The sequence below is a fragment of the Delphinus delphis genome, chromosome 9 (assembly GCF_949987515.2).
Source record: "Delphinus delphis chromosome 9, mDelDel1.2, whole genome shotgun sequence".
NCBI lineage: Eukaryota > Metazoa > Chordata > Mammalia > Artiodactyla > Delphinidae > Delphinus > Delphinus delphis.
The window spans coordinates 98,223,031-98,238,434 of NC_082691.1; the positions used below are offsets into that span (position 1 = coordinate 98,223,031).

The following is a 15,404-nucleotide window of genomic DNA, read 5'->3' on the forward strand; positions in this document are numbered from 1 at the left end:
CTTTCCAGGGACTGTATTCATACACATGCATATTTTTCAGAGGCACTTACAGCAGAACTAAGAAAAATAAGAAATCTAACTATGATTTACAAGGATGGATGTGTTCATTTTAACTTCAGTTTTGTACACACTTGAGTGGTGAGGTAATGAATAATAATTCATCTCCCCAGTATCATTGGAGACTTCAGTCCACTTGAGCGACTTTTCAAGAAAACTAGTTCATTCCTTCTACTGCTAGTTTTTTTTCCTGTTTATGAGTATCTGAGAGAGCAGCCATTCTAGAGCATACAGTGTAGTTCTGTATCATAGTAAACAGAATACTGAACACGTGTAAACACTTGTTGGGGATTTAAGACCATCTCTCTAAAAGTTAGGTGTTGCACCATGTTGTATTTCAGCATCATGCTTTAAGACTCTGAGTCTGTTGGGTCTAGTTGTTATTTTTCGTTCATTTATCCCCCCTCCCTCCCTTCCTTCCTTCCTTCCTTCTACAAATGTTGTGAGAGTGTGTGCCAAGTGCCAGGTACTGTTCAGATCACTGGAAAGTAAGTATTAAGCAAACTATCAAAAACTTTATTTCCGTAGAGCTTCCAATTGAGTGGGAGAGAAAGGCAACCCAACAACGGAATGAGTGAAAACACAACGTGTCAGGTGGCTCTGAATGCTGTGAAGGAAAATAAAGCTGGAAGTGGGTACAGAGAGTGAGGGCAGTGCGGTATTCGTGGAGCTGGGTGGACTAGGAAAGCTTGTCTGCATTGTGAGAGATAACATTGAGCAGAGCCTGGGGGAGGTGAGGGACGAGGCTTGTGGTCGCTGGAAGAGTAACAGCGAAGGCCAGGGCAGGAGCAGGTCTGTTGTTGCAGTTAGAAGGAAAGGGTGGCTGGACAGCAAAGCACAAGGATGCTGGAAGATGTGATCAGTGCAGGGACCGCTGTGGGCCATTGGAGGACGTTGCACTTCATTCCAAGTGACTGAGAACAGGAGCCAGGGGATATTTTGAGCGCAGGAGCCACCTTACCCACCTATATTTTTAAAACTGTCCCTTTGGCTACTGTGTGAAGAAGGACTATAGCAAGGGAGGAAGCAGGAAGGCTATTCAGTCTTTCACAGCAGTGATCGCGGATGGCTTCTTGGACCAGATGACCAGGTGACATGAGGTGGCAGGATTTGGGATATTCCAGTCTGAGAAGACATGGACCTTGGTGCAGTCTCCCAGAGAGTGAGAGGAGACTGAAAAGAACCCCAAGAGTTGAGTCCTGGGCCTTTTAACATTTAGACATTAGGAAGGTGAGAACAGTCCCTCAAAGTGGAATGGGAGAGTCAGCAGTAGTAAAGAAGGAGGGAAAGAAAGTTAATGGCAGTGTAGAAGCCAAGCGAGGAGTAGAATTGAGGGAACACCTGGTTCCAGTGCAGTTGTGATTAGTCAAGTATGATGGGAACTGATTAATTTTTTTAGACAGCAGTGCTTTTCGTGTTGGTGATTATCTTGTCTTCTCTGACTGACACCTCTTTCCTGATCTTTTAGTTTGGATATTATTCCTCCTGGTCTTCCCTCCTTCAGTCTCCATGTTTCTAACCCCGAATCCCTATAATGAATAAATAACTGAAGATTTTTAGGAGATGCCAAAGCTTGGGAAATAAACAACCGCAATGTTATTCGTGATTCTGAGATAGCAGGCCTGTGTTGAGGCCCCTCAGAATGAAGCACTCTATCATGGTTGTAACTCTGGAGCATCAGAAGGTGGTTTAAACTGTGCCTGTGGCTTATAGAATGATCATAGTTGAGTTACCGAAATTCCAATCATTTGCTAGATAGATTTTAAATTTTGTACTATATTCAATGATTATTTTAACAAATCATTTTATCCAATGAATATTTAAAGATCTTTATTGAATCTCTCTCTCTTGTCTTTTCAGAAAAATGTGACGAGCCACTTGTGTCTGGACTCCCCCATGTAGCTTTCAGCAGCTCATCCTCTATGTCTGGGAGCTATTCTCCTGGCTATGCCAAGATCAACAAGCGAGGGGGTAAGGCGACGTTTATTTCATTTGTTGACAAATGTATTAAAGGAGAACGTGTTATATTTACAACTGCATTTCTAAAGTATATTTTATTGTACAACAGCTATTAGCTGTCACCCAAAATCATTCTCCCCGCTTTTGTTAACAGAGACATAGACGCTTACTATAAACCCCTTTGGTAGCCACTATTGTGGAGTGATATAGGAAAAAATGGGCTAGAAATAAGAGACGGTAAATTAAAGAGGAAGGATTTTTGGAGTTGCTTATGATAATGAATTCAAAATGACATAAAAATTCTGAATTAAGGAAAGTCTTGTTAATCAGAAAATCATTTAGAAAGAAGTTAAAAAAGAATTGGTTCCAAATATGTGTACCATGCACAAAAAAGAATACTTTGTATTAACTGCTTTTTTCCCTTTTTATTAATGTACACACTTGGTTTCTATTGAAAATGCAGGATGAAAAAACAGGACCCTTTGCAATTTATCCCCCAGCACACAGAATTTAGCTTTGTTACTAAAGCCATGTAAAAATTTGTGTACATTTGCAGCTAAAATTTGACTTTTGGACTTTAAAGACATGGTATTAATTAGTAAATGATGATTTCAAAGTAGAGAGCAATTGATAGAGAATAAAAGAAGATGATTAAGAACAGAAACTTAAACCTCTTTTGCTTCAAAGGAATGCTGATATAAATATCAATGAACGACAGTTTGGAAAGAAACAATATTTTCTTGGATAAATATGTATCAGCTAACAAAGACCATAATTTTTTTCAGTAAAACAGGAAATACTAAGCTTAAATCACAACCAATTCAGGAAAAAAAATGTGAAAAAATAAAGAAGGAAGGAAAAGGAGGGAGGGAAAAAATATAAACAAAGGTGAAAAAAAAGAGAACAGGGGAAAACCCAAAAGGGGAAGAAAAATGAAGAGGGGAAGAAAGAAAAAAATATCAGAAAAGAGAGTAAAAAATATCAGAGAGATTCAGAAAGATCAAAAGGGAGACGAAAACATGTAAAGAAAAAGTAGAAGAATATATACAGAAATTCACACAAGTGTGAAGCTACCTTAATCAGTAAAAAAAAAAAAAATTTGGTGAAAGAGATATACTGACAGAGTTAGAGGAAATAAATTTTAAATACATATACAGCTTTGATTTAAAAGTAGTATTCATCAGCTGCTTTATTTTTTACGGTGAACTCTTTTTTTTAAAATTGAGGTATAATTGACATAACAGTATATTAGTTTCAGGTGTACAACATAACGATTTCATATGTGTATACATGTATGTATTGCAAAATGATCACCACAGTAAGTCTGGTTAACATCTGTCACTATACACAGTTACAAACTTTTTTTCTTGCAATGAGGATTTTAAGATCTCGTCTCTTAGTAACTTTCAAATATGTAGTGCGTTATTGTTAACTGTAGTCACCATGCTGCGTATTACATCCTCATGATTTACTTATTTTATAACTGGAAATTTGTACCTTTTGACCCCCTTCACTCATTTCACTTAACCCCTCCCCACCCCACCCCCGCCTCTGGGAACCACCAGTCTGTTCTCTGTATCTGCGTAGTTACGCTTATTTCATCATGTGATATTCATCAGGCTATGGGCATGAGAGACCTGGTGAGTAACTATAAGTTTTCAAAAATTTTCCTTAAACATGTCAAAGTAATGAAAATTTGAAAATATTCCTTTTCCATAAAAGTCACTAAGTCCAAACCAAAAAAAAAAAAAAAAAAAGAATATAGATAGAAAAACATGAAACAAAGAGCTTCCCATACCCAAAATCATAATTATGATGCAGGCCAGCCTAGCACTAATAAATGTGGAACAAAATCTAAAAGGGAAAAGAAATAATACATAGATCCCCAGATGTCAAGGGGATGTGATATTCCCTAAAGGAAGTGTCATGATATTGAGAGATTGAAAACAACTTTAATGAAAGGAAGCAGTCTCAAAATATTTCTTTAGAAAGTTTTGTGTGAAAACATGACTGATGAATTTTATACCCAGTGAATTTGAGCAAGTTATGTCAAGCGTACAGCCTCTTCGGGAATACAAATGAAACAATCCAACCAACAGTGAGATGAGTGAAAAAAAGAAAGAAAGAAAGAAACCATGGTCCAATGATGTATACTGAGCAGTGAATTCATTTAAATGTAAGACTGTGACTAGATAATTTAGGAATTACAGTTGTAGAACAGAGTATAAATGTTACAGATGCAAGAAGGTAAAAATACCAAACTATGGGATTAGATATGTGCTTTTCCCCCTGCCCCCAACTTTTCAGAACAGGAGGCTACTAGATGCATAACTTTAAGTGCAGATTTATTTATTTTTTAGGAATTAATATATTTTATGAAGAAACATCAACAGTATTTTTGTTGTTCTCATTCTAGTGAAGTTATGTTAAAATATTTTTTCATTTTAAAATAGTACAAGTTGTCACTTTGAATTATTTAGAGCTATTTATCTACTCGTATATGTAGAGTGAAATTAAACTTCTAAAATGTTAACTTTCTTTAAACTTGGAGGATGGGATTTGGGGAATGTTTTCACTTTCTTTATAATAAGTTTCTTTATAGTTTATAGAATGTATACATCTATACCTATACATATATGTACATAGATAGAGGTACAAATACAATGCATTTCCAATAAGAGAGTTGTTTTGAAGGCAAATGATTATAAAATACAATTTATGGTTTCTTAGTTGTTTGACTGGAAGCTTATTTGACTTTTGATACAATTGTATCTTTGACTATTGATACAATGCATTATCATGTGTTAGGGTAAAAACCTGATGTTGTAGTTCATTGGGAAAAAGCATTGTCTGTGCTATAGTTACAGATTTATGCTTGCCTATGGTCCATTTTATCAATATTTGTTATGCGGGAAGGTTTAGTTACTTATTTTTTCTCTCCCAAAGACCCCTTTTGCTTCTCAGTGGTGTATGTGCATAGTTGCCTATAACTTCCTCACCCAGCCCACCCCACACTATCTACGTGCTTGGGACTGTCACACAAATGGCCACGTCTCCACTCCTCACACTGCCCTGCCTCTGCGTGTACATACAAGACACCCATGCACAGGGCTAGCTTAACCCTGGTTGAGGTTAGTAACCTCAGTATGGGTCAAGGTAGCCAGCATCAGAGAGGAGGGTTATTTCCTCTACAAGGAAAAACCAAAAAGAACTCCACATATGGTTATTTCAATTAAAAAAAAAAAAAAAAAAAAAACGAAGCTTTTTTTTGCTTTTTTTTTTTTTTTTGCGGTATGCGGGCCTCTCACTGTTGTGGCCTCTCCCGTTGCGGAACACAGGCTCCGGATGCACAGGCTCAGCAGCCATGGCTCACGGGCCCAGCCACTCCACGGCATGTGGGATCTTCCCGGACTGGGGCACGAACCCGTGTCCCCTGCATCGGCAGGCGGACTCTCAACCACTGCGCCACCAGGGAAGCCCCGACGCTTGTTTATTCCGTTATAAAGTTTATATGCAAATGCCCTTGGAAGAGGAGCCATGTTGACTGAGATTCATGCTAAGGTATAAATGGCTAATGACCAGCATTGGGTGAGAATTGTTTTGTTTTGTTTTTAGTGCAGCACAAAATTACATATCTTAAAAATAAATATATATCTTAAATTATATATCATAAAAATAAAGCAGAGAATTCGAAAGGGAGAAGAAAGTAAGGTATATGTCAGGGAAGAAAGAAATGCTAGTGATTTTTTTTTTACTTGACTATTGGCAAGAATCATCTGATACGTACACCACATAACCATCTGAAAGCGGGAAGATGTTATCCTGCCAGAGAAGGAGAAAAGAATGTAACTTGCTAATTATACAAATACAGAAAAGAACAAATTCAGATGAATATTATGTTGATAAACATTGTTTCAAGTTTTTATCATTTATTTAAATGATATTCTTCGAATACATTTTGGAGTGATAGATTTATGAATACATAGAAAAGCAAAATATAAATGCAAATGTACCTTCAGACAACAGATTGACACACATTTATAGAATGGAGTTTAGCTTTTGGGTCCCCGCAGTACAAATCCATCTGCTACAACCTTGATGTCAGGGACCAGAACATGACAAAACTGGGAGGAAATGTGATGTTTAAATGAAAAAATCCACTTGTAATTCTATCAAGTCTTTTGGAGCCTACTGCTTCAAGGGTTTTGTTTTTGTTTTCATTTTTGTTTGTTTGTTTTAAAACAGTACCTACCTCCTGTGATCTGTGTTCTGAATTTATCTTCCCATTCTTAGTGCATTGGAGCTTTCCCAGTCTTGTGTCATTCTGAGTCAATAGCAATGAGATGGATTACTCTTTCCAAAGGGTAGCACAGATATGATGAGCCCTTTGAGAGTTTTGTGGAAGGTATCCACCACCTGACATTTACATAGTATTTTGCAGATTATAAAATGCTTTCACACATGTTCTAAGTGTCCCTTAATCGCCACAACAACCTTGATAGATAGAATAAGTTAGAAATGCCAATCATTTCTCCTGCCAAACTCTCAACTTTCTACTCCACGTGCCTTTTGTAGAAGTCATCCTCTCTCTACTGCCCCAAAGGGACAGTCATTCTACCACGTGGTCCTCTCTTCCCCCCACTAGCCACGGGTGATGAGAGAGAACCCGCGATCTCAACTGATGTCATCAGAATCTCTGTTTCATTTATGCGACATAAACTTAGGAACCAAGAGGACTACTGGGTAGAGCACGATAGGCCGCATGTAAATAAGACAGAGAGGAGTGAAGCAGCTGCTGGAGAAGAAGTGAAGGCTTGAGGCCACATACGTCCACGGAAAGGATGGACAAAGTCTCTGGTCTCATCCCTATTCTGCTGCCTGTGTGCCGTCACCTCTGGCTGTACTTGTGCTTGAGCCTGTGAAACTTACCCTTCTAATTCTAATCATCACCTCCTCGGGCCTGAGCTAATTTTAGTAAATCTGTCTTCCTATTTACCAAAGAATTCCTGATTAAAAAACATGAAGCATTATCAGTGCCGCATTTGAATTAACCCAGAGATAGAACCTACAACGAGATGGAAAGTTTGAGTCAAGTTTCTTTCACCCTCTTGCCACTTACTTTTACTTAGTAGATACTTCACTGCTTGCTGCTCCTCGGACTTTTTGTTTTCGGGTTTGCTTCTTGGATAATTCCTCTTGTTTTAGGAACCTGTTGTCTTCTCTCTTAAACCCAGGGCAGAGACTTGTAGTGGTGTTGTTTTGTACTTTTGTATCCTTTGTTTCCTCCAGCAGGGAGAACAGATTACGTTTGTAGGTCATAGAAGTGATGATCACTCTTCTGGGAGGAATACGTATATACGAGACATCTGGAAAGGCCGCTGGCGCAGGTCACTTAATGTCCACACTTGTATCTTTTTTTTTTTTTTTTTTTTGCGGTACATGGGCCTCTCACTGCTCTGGCCTCTCCCGTTGCGGAGCACAGGCGCCAGACGCGCGGGCTCAGCGGCCATGGCTCAAGGGCCCAACCACTCCGAGGCATGTGGGATCCTCCCGGACCAGGGCACGAACCCGTGTCCCCTGCATCGGCAGGTGGACTCCCAACCACCGCGCCACCAGGGAAGCCCCAAGTAGATTACTTTTGAATGTTATAATCGCACAGAAAGGAGAATCAGGTGATCATACAGGAAGCCATTATAGGGTGGGTGTTGAGTCTGGTCTCTGGGTCTTCGTTTCGTCTCTACAGCTCTCTGTGACATACTCACACAATGTACGCCTTAATCACCTCTTTAAAGGCCCTGTTTCCAGATACAGTCATATTCTTAGGTAACTGGAGGGTTAGGGCTTCAAGATCTGAATTTTGAGAGAACACAATCCAGCCTATAACAGTATCTGTTTTTAGACCTTAATTTAATCTTCTTTTCCATTTTAATGCCATTTTCTTACTTAAGAAATAAATAAGAATAAATTTATGTTTGATTTCCTTATTCTGCTTCATACTCATATGATCAGCTCTCCCCAAAGATAGCAGAATAATCATGCAAAAATCAAAATTTGATTATCTTTTTTTTTTTTTTGCGGTACACAGGCCTCTCACTGCTGTGGCCTCTCCCGTTGCGGAGCACAGGCTCCAGACGCGCAGGCTCAGCGACCACGGCTCACGGGCCCAGCCGCTCCGCGGCATGTGGGATCTTCCCGGACCAGGGCCCGAACCCGCATCCCCTGCATCGGCAGGTGGACTCTCGACCACTGCGCCCCCAGGGAAGTCCCCACACTTGTATCTTAAAAAGAACTGTAGTCCTTTCCTTTCCTTAAAATATACCTCTGAAGTTAATCATTGCTACCATGCCTTGATGCCTAGGCTCGGTCCAGTCATTGCTTTAGTCATTTTTCTTCTTCCTGTTGGCCAAGAGAGAGCTTTAGTAATTAGCGTAATGCCAGCCTCTTCTCCAGTTCACACTTATACACTTACACATGTTGGACCGCCTCTTGCAGCTCCTAGGTGGCTCAGCAAGTCGTCGTACCTCCCTCTGCTCTTCAGAGATCTGTTCCTGCCACTCCGGAAAGCAAAATTTTCTCTCCTCTATTGCAGCGTCAGTTCTCTTGTCCCTTAGTTACGTTTGTAATGCCCCTCCTTTTCTTCTTTCTATTCTTTCTCCTCTTTCTAACTTAAATAGTGAAAGGATCTGTCACAACTAGTTAAACCCAGAACATAGCGTAGCTGATACACTATGAGCTGGGAAGGCAATTACAATGGTTCCTTGAGAACTTTGTCTTTCTTTGTGCCATTAATGCTTCCGGCTGGTGCTCTTCGGCTCTCTCCAGCCCCTGATCCATTCCTCTGTTTTCCATTGCCCAGGCCTGGCCATCAGTATCTGCCCGATCAGGTAGTGTCTTTAACCTTTATTAGGAAGCTCCTCCCTTAGACTATAACTTCAAGGCTTAAATTATGAAATAGATTAAAGTTCCCAATCAGTGAGCTTCTGTCCCCTTTGGCAACTTCCATTCCACTATTTTCCTTCTCTAGCCTCTACCACTTATTCTGTATTTCTCTTAATCCACTCACTGGTAATCCATTGTCACTTTAGTATGAATTCATTGGTCAAAGTGTTACATTTGCCTTTTAAGAGCAAATCCTTAGGAGCAGAAAAATCCAGAGAACTGTTTTTCTAGTATAGCATTTCAGAGTATTTGACGTTCCTGTTTGGACTGGTTATACTTCTTCATCTTCTAATGACTCTCCTGCAAAGCCCTGATGATTTAGCCACTTCTCATGCAGTGCTAAGCAGTGGAAAGAGAATGACAGTATGCATGCATAATTAGGTTCCAATATGGAATCAACCAAGGATGAGGATGGTATTAGTCAATTATTTTGACTTTCTGCATCTCAGCTTCCTGATTTCTATGGTTATGGTTATATGACTTATCATCCAAACCAGGCACTTTTGAGAGTGACAGTGCTATTAATAATTACACCAGGGTAATCCTGCAGGTATGGTACCCCTGTTTATATGCTGAAATGGAATCGATTATACAATTTTGCAGAGCTATTGTGAAGGTTAAATGAAATAATCGACACAAACTGTATTGCATTTAAATATTAGTCTCTTTCTCATCAATTACTCTCAACTCCTAAAACAACACCACAGATATTAATATTTTAAAACATGGATTGAATGAAATATTCTTCTCATCACAAAAGCAATGCCTCCCTAAAAAGTGATTGCTAGAATTTGTGTATTTTCCAATGTGTTTTTCCTCTATCATCATGTAACATAAAAATATCATAATAATCGGAAGATCAATAAAATAACATTTAAACATTTTTCATGATATTTTACATAAATTTTGGACTGCTATTTACTTAAATGTGCCCCTACTCTTTCACTTCAAACTCCTTTCAATTCAAATGAATTTTTGTCACTGATTTTCAAATGTTATTTTGTTCTTCTTATTATAATTATGTCATTTGAATTAGATCTTATAGAATCCAATCTAATATATATTTATTAATTTTATGATACTCAGAAAAGCCAAAAAGAATTGTTCTGGACTTTAGGGAGAATAAAAACTACCATTTTTCCCTTCATCTATTTCAATTTTGACTATTTTTAAAAATGTATTTTAAATGATGTCTTCCAAAGCTATCAGTAGGTCTTTGTATTCACCTTTACAATTGAATGAGAGTTGCCATCTAACTAACATTCTAAGTTTTAATTTATTTATTTTTTAATTTTAATTCTCAAATGTAAATCAAAATTCTGGCTTCACCAGGAGCTTTACAAAATTAAATGTGCAATACAGGATACATTTGTATCATTGGTACTTGTATCATTGATCATTTCAAAAAAATGCTGGAAGCATATTTACTGGGGAATAACTCACAAGTTTGTTTAGGCGTGCCTTTTTAATTTGCAAATAATATTACTATGTTTCTGCTTGGCATCACATTTTAAAATGTTGGAATTTTAATACCTTCTTTTGTGTTCCCCATGGAAATCTATGCTGGGTTTTGTAGCATTTCCCATAGAGCACTGTTTCTCAAGGTGTGTGATGTGAATACAAGCTATGAACACACACAACACATATATACGCAACGTTTCCACAGTTAAATCAGCCAGGCAAGTATTGTTTGGTGAACCAAAGAGAGCCTCTTTATCGTGGAACATCTCTAGAGCCAGTAGAACACACTTTCACTTTGAAAGAAGCTCTTATAAAATCTAGCCAAACATTCTGCGCATCAATGGTTTTAAACAGGGTTTGTTTAATATGCTTAGAAGTACGGTTGTGTCCAATGAGTTCACTACTGTGTTTCTAACAATATTGCCTTTAAAGCCTCTTTGATGATAATATGATGGATGATGATTTTTGGTTTAGCAGATAGGTTTAATTGGAGAAAGGGAGTTTTTAGATTTGGGGCATTTGAAGTGAAGAAATTTTGGTTAATTATTTTTAGGAAGTTGCTATCTTGCCATGTTCATAGCAAGATATTTGCCACTGACAAAATCATAAGCTGGATGAGAATCAATGCTGTTATATTAACCCCTGCTTCCATCTTTGAAATGGCTCTAGGATGTTAATTTTCGAACACTCTCTTTATATCACAGTATTAATAGCTGATTGTCTAAAATGATATGTGAATAATCAATTGAGATAATGCGCTTTGTAATTTCGCTTTACACACATTATTGAAAACCATGCTGTTTGGTACTTGCCTTATAAAGTTTAGGACATATGGGGTGGGAAGTCTTGACATCTGAATGAGCAAAGAAATATAGCTAAATAATTATTCATTTTGAGAAGATATACTGATTAAATATGTCATTTTGGATATGCTGCTATGGAGTTGGAGGAACTAGATTTCCCTCCTACCCTTGGAGAGATCTTGGGTTACTTCCTCCCTTTGTTTAATTTCCCTAGTTATGTCACTTCTGTAATGAGAAACTTGGACGAGATGATCCCTAGGACCTTGTCATCTCTGAACACCCTCACCATGTAGCCAAGATCAGATTCCCTGGTCTTGAACTTAATGAGCCACTACAGATTCTCATAGTCTGGACTATTTCGTCCTCTGGGCACAGAGATACTTCCGACTAAACAACTTTGAAAGTAGCTAAGATATCTGGGAGAAAACATTTTTGAAATAAAGTTTTTGCAAGTTGAATTTTTCTTTCTAAACCATTCCAGAATATATGCTTAGATATTAAATGTTTAATTATTCCTTTGCTATTTGCTAATTTTATTCAAAGAGAGGCTTTAATATTTTCCACATTTCTGCCAAGATGGTGGAGAATTTATGTGAATGATTTGTACCATATCAGAAATATTCATCTTAAAAATAGAATTCTTCACACAATCTCAAAGCACTTTAACACAGTACTATGGACATGTTCAACTCTCAAAGAATATTTTCTGAACAGATGTACTGAATCATATTTATTGCATAGATTTGTATCCACTTTAAACTTCAGAGGCTTACTGCTTCTCTGTTGAGATGATTTGTTAAATCAGAAGTGGGTATTTGCTAACATTTTTCAGTTTCAAAAAAAAATATTTCACAAGTTATTTAGTCACTGTTGTAGCCAACTGGAGTCCAGACAGTAATAGAGAATAAGTGACCATAGCAAACATTATTATCATCATTTCTAAATAAACAATGATAAGTATCCGTTTTTTAGAATGTACATGCAGAACAACTGAGAAATGTTCCCATTGGTATCTTCCAATGTTTTCAAAATTGTGGAATAGGTACCATCAGGGTAATGATGTTGATTTGGTAAAGCATGCCCTTCTTATTTCAGGATATTTCTTTCACAGATGAGGCTTTCAGTTTTAGCTGCTGCATCCACCTGGTAACAGGTGCCTTTGGGTGACAGTCCGTGTTCTATCAGTCCTTGTGTTTGGCCCATAAAGAATACACTCTGTGTCCTATTTGCAACACTGTAGCCTCTGGGAAGAAACAAAGGCCAGAAATGAGCTCGGCATGTATACAAGTTGCTGTGTGGGGAACTCACATCAACTGATCATAGGAAGGTTACTGCCCAGTGAGGGACACTGCCCAAGACCCATGCATTCAACAAGGTTAGGGCACAAACAACCACACATGTGAAAAATATACTTCAAACCCTATAATTACCTTCCTTCTACGCCAGACGAGTGACTCTTCATCATTTTTCAATATCTACTCTCCTATGATTAGAGAAAGTTCCATGCTTTTTGCCTATTTGCCTCTTCTCCCTTATTTCCTTCAATAAGAGGAAAAACAGGCCAAATTATTTCCAAGACAATTGGGAGGATTTAATCTAGTAATGGCTCTATTAGCAACCTGGTTAGGTCATTCTCATCAGAATGAATAGGCCCTTGCCTTAATACCTTTAGCAAATTAATGACTTTTTCCGCCCAATTTTCTTCGGGAAGAATAAAAAAATTAGAATCGCCCTCTCTTTTATACTCATGCCTTGCAAAACGAATTCTAAAAATATTGTCACTAATAACAATTCAAAGCAGTCCAGCTTCTGTTAGCGTACTGCCCTTCCTATACTCTGCAAATAAGCCATCCACATCTGCACTGTTTACTCAAACCCTCGCTTTAAAACCGAGATGTATGTTTGACATGCATATTGCTGACAATAACCATGACATTCAAGACAGTCTACTTTCATCGTTCTTGCCTCTTTAACATTAAAATGTAAACACAAATTGTAGAAAGCTTTATTCCTCTGGTTTTTACCCCAGGGTCACTTTTACTTTTTCTTAGCTGTTTTTATTTTCTTAGCAATGTAAGAAATTCGAGTTGTACGTTTTTATGTTGCTTTGTTTTGTCCCTCAGTAGCTTCTGGAATTTACTTCCTTCGTATCTGTTTTCCACTTTAAAATCAGTGGGCAATGCTATTTTATTCCAGTTAGAGGGTCCTCGTCTGAAGTTTACCTGCCGCCTCCACGTCACCAGACGTCTGCCGCCAGGTAGAGTGTTCTGCCTACAGGGTGAATTGTTTTGTATTAGAAGGTTTGTGCCTGAGCACATGTGGTCTATGTGTTTCTGTGATATTACAGATTCATAAGTGGTCATTAGAGTCTCTTCAGTTTACGTTTGGATAAGGCCATGCGTTCCAAATAGAGTTCCCAGAAAGAGGATGATTAAATTGTGCTTTGAATAGTTCCAACAGGAGGAACACATAGGGTAGAAATCATGACCCCTTCCTCACCGTGGAAGGGCAGGCAACCCACAACAAATGCGTCCCAGGGAGGCCAGAAAACCAGAGGGTGTCAGCAATGCCCCCACCCCAATCAACCCACATCTTAGGTTCAAACTGTATTAAGTTATCAGCAGCTCCTATTGGCCTCCAGATTTTTTATTATATAGATCGTTCTTCATCCACAGCATCAACATTTTTAAGTTGCTTGTCCTTCAGTAGTTGTCAAAAAGTTGTTACTGGTGGCTAAATGAGGTGTCTGTCTGTCTTTCGAGGTGCGCCATGTTATCTTCTATCTCAGAACTTAGTATACGGTATTGGACCGTAGAGTTGTTTCTCTGAGCCCACAAGAAGGGGTGTGAGTGGAACATAAGCCCTACGTCTCCTGCATCTGTGGGTACCCAGCATCTAGGACGGTGCCTAGCAGAGATGAAATACAGATAGAAAAAAACGCTGGCATGTATACGTTATCTCATTTGAGCCCTACAAAAGCCTAGGAAAGAAGTTAGCGGGAATAAAACTCAGTTTTATGGATAAGAAAACTTCAATTCAAGAAAGTTTATATTCCTGCCCATGGCTACAGCTAACAGAAAGCAGACTTGAGCATTTGGAACAGCCTCTTCTGATTTCAAAATCACTTACTGTTCTCTTCTCCACATGTCTTCACATGTCTATGTGAGCTTCTCTTTAGGAAAAATTGGAATACTATTTGAGCTGATTTCAGAACATAGTTAAATTTTTCCCACTGGTGTCTTAGAAAATAAACGGACACATTTCTCTATTTTATTTCTGAGTATATAATGACTGTGTGATTTCTTTGCATGCATATTATCTTTGTCTTACATAATCCAAGAGTAGTAAAGACATTGTTTTAAATATTTACATATAATAATATAGTTGTAAAACATACACACACACCCCATTTTTTCCTCCTACACTCAAAGCCTAGCCAAAAATCTACATTCCTTCAGTCTTGTTTCTGTATTTGGATGGTATGAAGCGGTAGGCAAAAAAGATATTAATTCACTTGAAATATTATATATGTGAGAACAGCCAAAGATTGGAACAAAACAATGAGACCAACATTCTGTCTCCCAGAAAAGAATTGAAATCAGAAAAAACTACTGGTGTGCATCAATATGCTAGAAACGGACAGAGCAATATTTTTAAAGTCACTAACGTGGAGAAAAAGCCGTAAGTCTGTACAAAGGGGAAGGAAATGAATAACTGAGATAAAACTCAACCACAAAATGGAAAATGTCTGCGATGTGCTTGGATACGCCATAAACTGGATCTCTGTTTGGTATGACATGGGAATAACCTGGGATTAATAACAACAATATCCCCCTGTATGATGATTCTCAATCCCTGAATTGTTGCTTCCATTCCAAGTGAAGGTTTCAGCAGTATTACATCTTGCCTTTCATTTTGTTACGATCATCAAATGATCATACTTTCTGGAAACCTGTAGAGACTGCCAAGGGAATTGATTCTGTTTTTTTCCCCCAACTTCTGTATACCAGGTATTGGCATAAGGAAATCAAAAGCTATTTGACCAATTGTTTCAAAATTATTATTATCTAGCTTCTCGACATAAAATTCAAGACTTAATCATGGATGACAGAAGATAATTTTCTAAAGAGAATTTCAGAGAAGCACAAAATGCCTTCGGGTTTCAATGCGAACTGTTGTATTTGA

The 15,404-nt window shown here is 38.1% G+C and overlaps 1 protein-coding gene across 1 annotated transcript in view; it reads left to right on the plus strand.

The window, feature by feature from the left end:
- The first annotated feature begins 627 nt into the window (after positions 1 to 627).
- Positions 628 to 15,404, plus strand: part of CNTNAP2 (contactin associated protein 2) — a 1,416,746-nt gene continuing 1,401,969 nt past the window's right edge. The window contains exons 1-2 of the mRNA XM_060019815.1: positions 628 to 688; positions 1,918 to 2,028. Coding sequence (XP_059875798.1) covers positions 628 to 688; positions 1,918 to 2,028 — 172 coding nt within the window. The remainder of the gene's footprint in view (positions 689 to 1,917; positions 2,029 to 15,404) is intronic.